At 39.2% G+C, this 13,566-nt stretch overlaps 1 protein-coding gene across 3 annotated transcripts in view; it reads right to left on the bottom strand.

Moving 5' to 3' along the window:
- Window positions 1-13,566, bottom strand: part of NRG1 (neuregulin 1) — a 688,020-nt gene that overhangs the window by 54,630 nt on the left and 619,824 nt on the right. The window contains exon 1 of one of the 3 annotated variants that reach the window (XM_083175145.1): window positions 11,384-12,698. The exons of the other annotated variants lie outside the window; for them this stretch is intronic. Within the exon in view, the coding sequence (XP_083031271.1) occupies window positions 11,384-11,984 (601 nt within the window). The 5' untranslated portion in view covers window positions 11,985-12,698. Of the gene's footprint in view, window positions 1-11,383; window positions 12,699-13,566 lie in introns of those variants that run through there. 3 annotated transcript variants of the gene reach the window in all.

Genomic DNA, 13,566 nt, shown 5'->3' with positions numbered 1-13,566 from the left:
CAGTCCTTCCTGAAAAGGCTAAATAGGCAGCAGCTGTCTATAACCTTGCCACACTTGTGGCTGCAGCTTTAATCATGCTCGGTGGGATCCTTACAGCCAACCTGCTGTAATAGTGCAGTCCCCTGTAGCTCAGGCGCCTGCAGTTCAGTGTGGCTGTAGGAAGCTGGCATGGTGGCATGTGTGAAGACCACGGCTCTGGCTTGCTGCCAGCTGCAGCTCCAGTCCCTGCAGTACAATGTGGTTAACTGCCGATGGCAACAGGTGTAATGTCTGTGGTTGTAGACGGTTGAGCCCACAGAGCCAGTGTGCTGTGTTCCACACATCGTTCGCGGCACCCTAGCCATGTCACTGCCAACCAATCAGATCATGTTATTTTTCAAACACAGCCTATAATATAGCAGTTAGAAGCTGATTGGTTGGTATTTCACACCTCTCCACTTTATCTCTCTCAATAGTTTGATGCATTTCCCTTTGTCTTTTCTGTGTAAAATGTCATTGTCATTATTTTTCAGAAAGAAACTATGGAGTATCCATTCCCTTATGAGAAAAATGGGATCCATCCCAGGTGACTGAGAGCTTGACATAACCAGCAGCTGTAGAATCTACATGAACATTTTATTGGTCTGTTGGGACCTACTTGACGTCACATTTCCTTCTTGGTAGATCTTTGTATCCGGTAGCAACATAGGTACAAGCGAATAAGATAAAATAATCTCTAATGGGTACACGTTCCTGTTAAAATATGTTAAGCATAATGTATATCGTCATGGCCACGAGTAACACAACGAAACACAACTTCTGGTAATACCTACTGTATTAATATGTCTCTTTCTAAGCTTGGCAGAGGAACATTCTCCTACAGCTATACAAAGAAAAACTTGTCCACAGCTCAAATTACCAGTGTTCCACAGACATTATTAGTGCCAACCAACTAAAATAATGCATATATTATATGAAATTGTATAAATATAAAAAGTAGTTAAATTATGGTGCCAATAAATGTGGGCTAATCTGTGTATATTATAATATCAAAACTGAACAGTTAATTTCTAAAGCATTGTACACACAGAGCAATATAATCGCTGAGCAATATTGGCTTAATATTGCTCAGCGATCATATTTCTCAGTGTCCAATATTGCTCAGACACCGTTCCTGTAGAAGACGCTGGATGGAGGAGCGTGCTCTTCTGGCCAGTGACCACTCCAGGGATGGTCGCGGGAGCACTCTTCCGGCGACAGCCACCCCGGACATGGGGATATGGTCGCAAATAATAAAGATATGCAAAAGGTTTAATGAATGGTTGATGGCTAGAAATGCCACAGGTACATCTAATTTAATATGTGGGCTCTGTTATATTTCTAGTTTGGAAATATTGATAGAGGGAAACAAAATGTACCTAAAGCTTTCATGACATGCAGATTTAGATGGCCAAATAGCTCATTTTTATTTGAACAATTTTATCAAACCATTGTTTAGTGTACAACCTCATCCTTCCAAACCATAGCACCTTCCAGTCAGAGCAGATCTTATTAAAAAGAGAGAAAAACTATTATCTGCTCAAAAGTGAGGGCATCACATGACCTGGCTGTAGAACCATATGGACAATTAATTCAGTCTAAGACAGCACCTAAAAGACCACATCTGTGCAGTGTCCAGATCTAGACATATTTATATATGATTAGCTGACATTAAGTTTCAATTGTATTTTTACAATTAAAGTCATAGTAACTACATTACAAGTGCATTATAGTTTTACAAGGGGTCAGGTAAGAAAGTATACTTCCTTTCCCTCTGCCCCAAACCTACATCCCTGCAGCCTAACCCTAACCAATCCACCCCCACAGCCTAACCAGAACTCCCTAATGCCTAACCCCAATACTCCACCTAAAGCTAAGCCCTCCACCCTCCAGCTCAACCCTAACCACCCCTTCTAAATGCCCTAACACTCTCTCTAACAGCCTAACTCTAAGTACCTAAATATTGTCTAAACCTACCCCCCCCCCCCCCCCCTGAATACCGGCATCCCTACGGCTTAATGCATCTTACATTAGTCCCTGAAGCCATTTAATGGTGTGCTTAAAAGATTTGTGGGTGCTCTGTTTCTGAAACACAGAAGCCACGGGAAAATTTGCTTGATCGAACACTTCCTGGGACTCCACTGAGGGGAAGCACACGATCAGTGAAACTAACCAAGTGGGAATGCTCATTTTATAAGCAAAATTCCATAAAGAATATCCCATCAGTAATAAATGTACTAACTTGTCTTGACTTCTCATGAATTACAGTCTCATTCAGTTATGCCTAAGGTGTCATTACATCAAGTAGCAAAATGGCATGCCCAACCATACATGATAGTGCCAAAGAATCTTAATATATATGCAGATTTTATGACAGTACATACTTTGTTCCATGTCAATCAAGCTGTAGAACATGTTTTATGTTAATGTTTTTGGCTTTGTTATTATTATTATTATGAGGTTGTTGCTATGTTAATAGGAATGTAAACATTTATCAGGAGTGTCTACAACACGTGGAACATGATCAACAATTCATTTTTACTTTACTGATAATACTTTATATCTAATGAGGTTTATCAAAGAACATTCATCTACGTTTCTTCGTCCCTCCTTACTTATGATTTTTTTAACATTGAATATTACAGTAAATTTCCTGCTCTTTCATGATCGGAATATAATGTTATTGATAAATAGATGTTCTTCCTAAATCATGCAAATAATGAATCTTAACATCTATCATTTGAAATAACTAGGATGCGATCAGACATCTGCTGCAGGTTATGACACAGAATACCACCCTGTGCATACTGGGATGTGATCGGGGGACTAAAAAGCTTTGGAAATACTAAGTGGATTAGTACTGTGCTAAGATAATTGATCATTGAGGACATCAATCACAAGGACAGGATTGTACATGTTAACGTGCATTTCACATCACTGACTTGCCCTGAGAGAGGAATAAACTTGCAGAGCTAACTAAAGGAAGAGAACTTGCAAAATGTAGCAACTGTAATTGGTAAATTCAGTTGTATCCTAGTGGTAAATAATGTAAATATTGCCTGGCAAGATCTATAATGCCAATATCTTAATCACATTGGATAAGCACTATATGTTCGGAAATAAAACAATTAAATTAGCAGGGCATTAAAGCAGGAAGATTATTGATAATAAGAAAATTCCCCAAAGGACATTTGTATCGTTACTGTTATCCCATGAAGTATCTCTCCTAGTATAATACTAATCCGCTCAAGTCTAACCTATTGGAAAAAGCTAATTATTGTGCATTAAAGAGCACTCATCACATGCACACAGGGAAGGCAGTCATTATGTTAATCCTTTACCAAGGTTACATGTGAGTGATAAAAGTAAACATATTTCCAACAAGCAGGTACTAAAAAAATATTACATACCACTGTACAAGTTCCCTGATTGGTCTACCAAAAACATCTGGTGCACAAGCCATTATGTGAAGTGTTATTACTTTTTCACCATCCGTGTAATAGAACGTCTACACAAAGCAATGAATCTATTGCCATGCTTGCTATTTTTGGGATTGGACAGTACTCGGTGCCTAGAAAAGTTTTAAATAGTTGAACACCATTAAGCCATCTACTAGGGGCCAGAGCACCCTTCACATAATCCTAAAAGATCTAAAATGAGAACTGAAGAATTTAAAACTTGGGCCTTTGGGCCACTGGAATAATCGCAATAAGTAGACTTTAAAGTGTTCCAATCTTTGAAACTATTATGCTCTGTTCTTCACAGAGTTGTTCACCTTTTCTGTTCATCTTCTGATATTCTATATAAATGTAAAATCAATACATTGCTGCAAGTATTCCCACGTGTTATAATTCATATCACATATCACACACTGCCCGCAGAACACAACATTAGGCCTCAAACATTCTGCTGATCATTTTCGTTGCCATGAGTTGAAAAGTTCATTTTTAAAACTAGTGATCATTTCAGTCCTCTAACCTGCTGATCTAAACTTTGCATGACTGTGATATAATCTACAGACACATTTAAATGACTTTCTAGTTTTTGCAGAATGGAAACATACTAAATAATTAACTAATTCCTCAACAGTTGCACTAAAGAGAATATAGTAATTTCTTAATGGGATTTATTTTCTCTTTACTTTGTGTTTTAAAAATGTTCCATACAACCGGAGGGTAGACACCGGTCTGCAATGACAGCATTAGTTATGAGTGAGGCCGGCCATATTGCGTTTACTGGCATGATAAACTGAAACATGGTTTATTGCAGGGGTACTCAATCTTAGTTTGCAAGTACCAACAACAGGACATGTGTTGTGGATCTGTAATAATACCCCGATGAGTTAAGGTGTGTACATACTGGCCGATATCATCGGCCAATATATCGCTGGACCAATGGACAGTGTGTGTTAGCAATATGTCTGTGTATGGTGTTGTTCACAGATGTATTGCTTCAGCTGTGCAACACAGCCAATGGGCAATATGTCTAAAGATATATCGGCTCATTGTGCTGTGTGTACCGGCGCTCTGCCGACCACCTGTAAGCACGCACCAGAGCCGGCAGGGATTGACAGTTGTGATGCATGCGGCATAGATTATATATAGCTTGTCGTGGCTAGTCTCAGTGTACAACTGTTCCTATTTTCTTCAGTGGGAGCAGATGCATACGCACGTGCAGGTGAATAATTGCGGGTCATGCCATTTTCTGTAAACAAGACCTGTTTACCATGAATTATTTGCACAATGCTAGGGAACACATCTGTAGGTGTGAGCCATTACTGATTCAGTCACACAAGGTGCACTTTCTTAATGAGTGAAGTACTGAATGCACACTCAGAAAAAAACACAACTTAAGTTTATTATCTTTGGAAAAAAAATAATAAACATACAATTGCTAAATGCTCTGTCTACATACTCCTTGGATTTACGTAATGTCTGTCGTTTACTTTAATGATGCACCAAACAATATAAATATGAGCATTATGCCTTATATATACACTGAATGTCAACAAAAACTACAGTTTCCATCTGTGTGTAACAGTTCCATTGGACTTTACTTGTGACTTTGTATGTGATTAAAACTGTGCATCAATGTCATAATATAGTGTCTCTAGTCAGCAGTGTTTTAAAAGAGGAGAGGGTCTGTGTGCAGACTTTGTGCAGGTCCCCTCCTCTCTGGCAGCAAGTATAATCTGGTTCTATGCCGGAGTCTTTTGTGCAAATCACTGGGAAAAATGGCTGCGGTGGCCATTTTCCCTGTGATTTATGTCTGGAGCTCTAACCAATGCTGCAGGACTCCAGAGGTGTAGGTATAATTATATGGGAACAGGATGTCTTGTGTGGCCCTCCTGGACCCAGGGACTCCTTTACACCATTTTGGAGTGGCTCAGTAGCCTGTGTATGATGACACATTTGTATATCTAAATTAATACTAGACACAGACACACATACATGTGTGCTTTCTGAAAAGAGATCTGCATAGCATTAATAATCCATACCTCCCAACTGTCACGATTACAGCGGGACAGTCCCGATTTTCGGGTCCTGTCCCGCTGTCCCACCCGCGGCAGGCATTGTCCCGCTGCGGGGGGTGGCAGTTGGGAGACCCCCCAATCTAATAGCGTGCGCACAGCGTCTATTCTCGTATGAAAATGAGGTTGCGGCTAATTAGCATAAGCCGCGTCCTCATTTGCATACGCCCCGCCCCCTTTTCGGGCGCTCGCGCGCCTATTTCCCCAACACAGAAGTTGGGAGGTATGATAATCTGACTTAAAATGTACATACATTAAAATATACCTGTTAACCATTATAAGTGAACAACCAGCAGTAAATGACAAATATAAATTTTCTGTACTGTAATAATGTATAGAATTAAGGAAACATCTATAGCCCTGGAATGAGTAATACAGGTTGTTCAATAATGTTTATATAAATACTAGTTACCTGCCCATCAAAATAGAGTAATAAAGTAATCTCAGCAACACTTGAGTGGAGCAACACACGTGAATTGCTCCATTTGTCAGCGTCTAGTTGCCAACAGTGCGCCAGTGAGAGGCCAGGAGCATCGTTAGCCTTCTATTATATAGGATGTATAAGACGTTTATAGTTCTTTAACCATTTGAGTGCCAACGATGTTGTGAGAGATCCTTCAAATATCTGCTAAAAATGCTCACCACAAGAGTTCTTTTTTTTGGTGCCTATTTAACTAAACTTCATTAATCGACTTGGCTGTATTTATATGTATTTATACTAAAAGAACAGTCGCCGTGAGCGATGCTGGTCTTTTTTTGTGGATATTTTGAGGATCGCTCAGTGCAACGTTGAACCTCAAATTGTTAAGGAACAACTATTTGGTACAGTATAAAAAAAATCATTTGCATGACAAAATATTCCATTATTGCTGCATTCCAACATCCATTTAAGCAGAAAACATTTCATATTGTATCTTCTATTACAAAGCTAAGCAGTTTAATTATGCTACGTTTTATTTCAAAATGTTACTGTATACTCTACTTGAATATCTGCCATATTTATTAACTAGCTTTAAGTTTTCTTTCCCAAGTTAAGTAGCACAGATGTACTTCATGTGCCAAAAAGCAGTAATGTTGTAGAAAGGAGAATAGGAAATCCCAGATGACTTGCATGCATTTATAATATAGGAGTCGCTACTTATCACTTGCCAAATTAAATTGACCCAACATTAACTCTTTCCATATCGAGTATCAGGTTGTATTTTGAACAGACATCCAGCTGTCTACAAGGAAACAGCTCTTAAATCATATGGGAACAGAACTACAGTAATTAAAGCCTGAAATGTGTAGCAGAAGGACAGCAGAGCCTTGAATGGCTCGGTTGACAATGAACACTTAATAAATCAGGGGCACATGGTATTCAGGAATCACAAAGATGTATAGTAACACACATATTGTATGCACATACATGTAATAGGACATATGTAAAGGTCTAGTCCAAAAGAGTGTTCAACTATTAACATTTACACCGTTTTAAACATTTAAAATAAAATGTATCATTGTTTGCTCTTTATTTAAACCGCCTAAAACTATGAACTCATATATTTAACATTATATGTAATATCCATGGATAGGTTTCCTAATCCGAATGGCATACAGTACTGTAACACAATATTTGCAATATGTGATCAAATCACATATTTTGTAGTAAACATAATCCAAACAGGAGGTTCTACTACGCCTATTATATTGCCACAATGCATCCCAGCTTCTAGTTCCAATACAGTAAGAAGTACAGTAAATTCACAGATTTAAAACATATTTTAGAAACTGGTTTGAAATCATAGTAACTCAAAATAAGTTACAGTACTTAGAACTTCAGTTCTTGGGGAAAATTCTAGCTGTGATTGGGATTATTTGCAGCAGATGAAAAGCAGTGATTGTGGGCAGGGACTATGTAGGGGGAGGAGCACACATAAGACTCTCTTCCCTTACATTGAAAAAAAATCATTTTGAAAGTCTTGTCTTCCAAAGTCTAGACTCATCATTAAGGGAACTTCTATTTACGGCATTTAACATTTATAATCTACTTTATTTTTCTAGCTCTCCTTCATGCTTTTCAGCCATGTTTTTCCTGTTAACCCGGGATCAACGCGACTTTTGTGTAAGATTTGCATTGCATACTGTATAAGTATATTATTAAATTATACTTATGTCTTCTCAAATAAAGCCACACAAGCTCAGCGTCTCGTACATTTTCAAATGCAGAGTTTTAGTGTAATATTGGAGATAGATAATCTCCGTTCCCACTTACAATAAATTATATTTCACTAATTTTGCAAAGCAGAAAAAAAACTAGATAAAACATCCTTCTCAATTAATCACTATTGACTCTGCATTGGTTTCATGATACTATATCCTTTTCTGTATATTTTTTAACAATTTAACATATATCTTAAGGACTTTTCCCATACCATGATGGCTTTAGTTGAATACGGATGCATTTATGTCTTTATTTTGTTAGATGCCTCTGTCTTTTTCAATAGACTATGCTTGTACTTGCTAACCTTGACACAAATCTCGGCATAGAGGTATGAAAAGAATGCAGCCTATATTCCATAATCTGACTGTTGCAACAATAGCAATGATTAGTAAGCCGATTTAACTATTATATCATTAAATATTGATGCTTTAAGAAAAATAGAGCTGAAAAGCTCTCTTGAAATATGAACCGGGCACTCCCATATATGGCAGAGGAAGCACTGTTGCAAGACAATGGTTATTAGAATTCATTGCCTGGTCAGGTCATCTTGCATAATTGCTGAAACCATGTGTTCCATCTATATCTATGTGCAAGAAACAGCCTATGGCCTTCCATTAAGCAGAATCAACAGGATGCTTATAAGGAGCATCCTGAACTTTTTTAACTGATTTTTTTTTTTTACACCAATTGTGACATAGATTATGACAGGTACAGTACCCACTACTTTTTACAGGAGATCTTTTCATAAAGAAAGCAGTAACACTTATATGTCGTGAACAGAAAACGTAGATGCAGTAGCATTGCTTTTGTTCTGCGTTGCACTTAGCTTATTAATAATGCACACAAAGCATTAGGCAGACAGGAAAAAAAATGAAAGTACATTGAGACATTAAATGTAATCTGTCCACTCAGGTGCGCTGTACTGAAAAAAAAAATGTTTCTGTAATTTGTACACAAAACATAACTATATAACATTAACTCTTGGCGTGGATTTATCATAATAGCTGTTGCAAATTGCCAAGAAACCTATTTTTATTCATCATAATGACCTGAAATGTTTGCCTTATATAGGAAATATATATATATTTTTTTAACAAATCATTTTTTATTTGAATTTATATAACAAATGTGAATGACGCTGGCATTTTTAGCAGGTGATTTGCACATCTCTCACAGATATGTTGGCACTCAAAGGATTAAATAGGTTCTATAGGGTCATGAATTGTATTTATTAGCTGTCTCTTCTCATACCTTGTTTGACTTCAATATCTATTTTCCTATCTGTCTTCCTCCCCCATCCTCAACCATAAAGTAAAATCAATTATACATTACCGGGCTATGACCTTGAAGGATATATTTACATGGAACCTGCTAGTAAGTTAGAGATACATGCATGATAACCGGATTGCTCTTTGTGTGACTGCTATGTCTTTGCTTTTGCGTTAGCGTGTTATTATATATTTTGTTTTATACTTGCACTGTTTTTTTCAGTACATTGTTGATATATTGTATAATCAGGTCATTGTAATGTAGCAACGCCATTTCAAAAAATAAGCAAAAAATAGCATAATTTGTACATAAATCAATATGTTATCAGTAACACTACGACATCAACTGAACACCTACTATTTTTCTTTGCAATGATATTGTTGGAACAGTCAAATATTCTAAATGATGGATCTCTCAAAGCAGTGGCGTAACAATAAATATTGCGCCCCCCCGCCGGGAAAAATTTAGCGCCCCCTTTACTCCCCCCCCCCCCCCAGTTAAAACACCCCCCTAGGGAGCGGGCAGGGGGACCCGTGCGGCGCAGATGTACCTGCAGCGCTGTCAAGAAGCTGCGGTGAAAAGATTCCCTTCGTCGCTGTGTACTCAGGTGGCGCCGTGTGACCGTCAAGAAGCTGCGGTGAAAAGATTCCCTTCGTCGCTGTGTACGGAGTTGGCGCCGTGTGACCGGGTCCCTGCAGTGTCTTGGAAATAAGAAGTCTGCCGGGCGGCGGCGCGGGAAGGGCTTCTGACTTTGAAACCAATGTCCGCACGCTGATTGGCTGAATCTCAGCCAATCAGCGTGCGGCCAGTGTTTTCGAAATCAGAAGCGCTTCCCGCGCCGCCGCCCGGCAGACTTCTTATTTCTAAGACACTGCAGGGACCCGGTCACGCGGCGCCAACTCCGTACACAGCGACGAAGGGAATCTTTTCACCGCAGCTTCTTGACACAGCGCAGCAAGTACACCGGCACGGCCCCCCTTGCCTGCACCCTGCTGCCCGCACCCCGCTGCACCCACAAGGAGGGGGGAGCTGGGGGCGTAACAATAGTGCTATAGTTACGCCACAGTCCCTCCCTCCAGTATTAAAGATGCAGCAGGGAGGGAGTACACACTACACACCGGAATGAGATCCTGCCTCTCCGTGCGGGAGCCGGCGCCCACGCAGCCCCCGCTCCCCCAAGCAGTGGCGGGGGCTGCCTTACACAAGCTACGCCCCTGTCTCAAAGGTCATGTAGAACCAAAACCACAAAAAACTATTGTTTAAAAAACTGAAGTTGCATTTTTACAGTTCTGCTTCTGTGTGAACAAAATGGAGTTTAAAACACGCCCTTAAACTTGTGAATAGAAAGATGTTGTAGATAGAGATTGAACTAAATGGAACACCAAGCAAGTTCACATGTCATCTGATTTACACATGTCGCTTGATTACATACATGACACCTGATTACATTCTTAGATATAAATACCTAATCACTGCAAGGGTAAAAGATAGCCTCAATGACACATCAATTTACTATGAATAAAATGAAATTGAAAGCCAGGAGAGTTATGGTGAATGATGATATTGAACAGCACACTGCGAAAAAGCCATATTACAGGATCTGATAGCCCAACCTGGTGGCGTGAGTTTACCAATATAGCAAACATTTAAGTGTCAAAAAGATTGACAATGCTTTCATTGTGTATTAATCCCATGTTCTTCAAAACATTTAAACTCCTTACATAATTGCTACTGCATATTAATCACCACCTACACTGATAGTCTATAAAAAATGAATAGCCTCCAATGCTTTTAGAGACTGAAATAGCCAGCAGCTTTTATTTACAGGCAAGGGGATTATGTGACTAGATTATAGACCTCTGATTCCTGAACTTGAAGTGTCTGTTTGCAGGTTACAAACGCACCTTTGTTGAGTCTTACGCACATTTGTGTTGACTTCTACTTTGTTTTGACGGTAGCAAAAGCTTTATCAGTAGTGTTTGATTTTTTTTTCTTTTAAGTACTACTGGTATTTACAAATACAAATACTGTATATTCAGGTACAAGGTATTAGAGGAATGAAGAGTATCATTCAGATATTTTCAAGGGTACAAACTAGATGCAGAGTACCCGTAAACAAATATTTAGATTATTTGAAATAACCTGTTTACTAAATTGACAATTTCCAATCCAATCTGTGACTGATTACAGAGTTTATTTAACACTGGTTTCTGAAATGCAAAATTGAGTTTATAGAAAAATGCAGTAGGTTATTAAGTAACTTTATGCAGCATATCAGAATGAATGTCCTTTATCATGAAGCAGTTATGCAATATGATGATAAATAACAAGTGGACACATATATTGGTACAATCTATACCTACCCTTTTTAGTAGTGGCTTTTGGACTAGATTCCGAAGCTCCTAGATGACTTACTGTAGAAGGCTGATAGAGTTTTTCCACGGAGGTGATTTTTGGTCCATTGTCTGTGGAAAATGACTGAAAAGTAGACTCTGTTGGTGAAATTGAGGATCCGATGTCCACTGTTACCTGAAGCTTACTTTCAGTAATATTAACAAGGACAGGTAGAGTTAATTCAGTAGATGGTACCAATGAACTCGGCGCAGAGTCGGCGTATATGATAGGATCTTGGCCTATTCTCCCAGGATCCAAATGAGTTGGTGAGTCATATTCAAATATTTTGTCTACAAATACCCACTTAAGGCCAGCAATACAGAGGCAGAGGCTTATCAGGCATGCCAGTATGGGAAGGATGCATATCTTTTCTGAGCTAAGGCAGATTCTCAGCCTGTCTGCCTCCAGGCACACACAGCAGGTAATAGCAAGGCCTGCTATCCCCTGGGTAGTTCCATCCTCAGCTTGAGTCTCTGGCACGTTTCCTTCATCTTGAAGTTCAGGAGAGGGAGGGTCTGAGTTCTGCTCAGAGCAATGATTCTGAAAACCCTCTGCAGTATCCTCAGGCATCTTAAAGGCATAAATCTCAATCACCTTGCCTTAGTAAAGCATGAATTTGTACATGGTCCATTACCAGAGCAACAAGAAGGACATACAGTAAAAAACAATGCTGCATGTTACATTGCAAATCAATACGGAGTCTAAGCAGAACATCATTAGCAGCAAAGCAAACAAAATATAATTCTTTAGAGGAAGAGAGTGGCTGTTTCATGCTCTTCTTTGTCAGTTTAGTGCAGTAGTTGGGAGTGCATGCTTCTCACGCCTTTACAAATAGTTTTTTTGTTAGTTAGGGAACCCAATAACCAAGAGTGAATTGATGTATTCTCACCTGGAGCACAGGGTGATAGTATCTGCTTGGCAGAATATAGCTGTCATGAAGTAGCAACCACAAAAAAGGCAGTAAGTCCGGCAGCAGCAGCAGATGAGACAGCAGTGACAGCAGCAATATCATCCTGTTGTGTTAGAGCTACGAGTGAAAGAGGCTGAATCATTACAGAGCAGCAGGTGCTTGCTCTCCGAGCATCACTGCAAACACTATTATTACAGGCTGTGGCTTAACAGGAATGAAAGTGAGAGCTGCATGGTTACTCCCTTCTTCTTTCGCATAGTCTTCTTTCAGCATCCTTCTTGTGTCTTTCCTTTTTAGAACAGGAGATTTTTTTTTTCTATCCACTGAACCAGTCATGCACCTTATCACTTAGATTCTCCTTTCCCATCTGACTGCTCTCCCCCACCCACTGCAGGGCTGGTCTGAATAAAATTAGTGCATTCAGTAACACAGTACTAACAGTGACTTCCTACTTTATCCAATTAGAAGGAATGAAGGCCATCAAATCAAAGCCAGCTCGGGCTGCATTTATGAAATTTTTCTCTCTCGTTCAGTTTTTTTTTTCACCTTTCTTCTACTGTTTAGTTATGGAAAGGCGCAGCCATCGATAACAGCAAGCTTACCAGATACAATGGGGAGGAGATGGAGATGGTAGCCGTAGAGGCAGGACCCAAGCTTAGCAGGTCTGATATTCGAGTCCTCCCCAGAGACTGACTTTTTTTTTCTTAACTGCTGTTTCCTCTAGCCTTCTGCTCTTGTAAGTTTATCCATCAGTGAACCAGTATTTTCTGAGATTCAAATACTTCGATCATCCTTTTACACACAATAAAACAGCAAAGTAAATAGGCACAGGCAGTTCTTATATAATACTTTCCCGCAGCTGATGCATCTAATGCTTGCAAATACATGATTGTGCAGCTAGCTCCTTAATATGAGTGTGCCCTAGAGCAGGGATGATTATAACAATAGCCAAGGTGACGATCATGACAAAAGTCGCTACAATAGAAATGATTAAAATTCCTGCTGACATATTACAGCACAAACTTTAAGGTTACACGTTTGTGTGCAGACAGTGGTGTGGGTAAGTGTAGAATGCAGCTGCTATGATTAAAATGTGGCTAATAGCATATACAGATGAGACAGATTATTTTTGTTTAAACTCTGCAGGATAATGAGAGGTGTGGCAGTGGTTCTGCTACATCATGGTGCAGCTTTGAAATCCTTTTTCTGCTTTATATTTTAGATACACGTTTAAATATATTG

This window comes from Crinia signifera, chromosome 1 (genome assembly GCF_055691185.1).
Source record: "Crinia signifera chromosome 1, ASM5569118v1, whole genome shotgun sequence".
Lineage (NCBI taxonomy): Eukaryota > Metazoa > Chordata > Amphibia > Anura > Myobatrachidae > Crinia > Crinia signifera.
The sequence above is the reverse complement of the archived record's forward strand: the minus strand, read 5'-3'. Positions and strand labels throughout refer to the sequence as shown.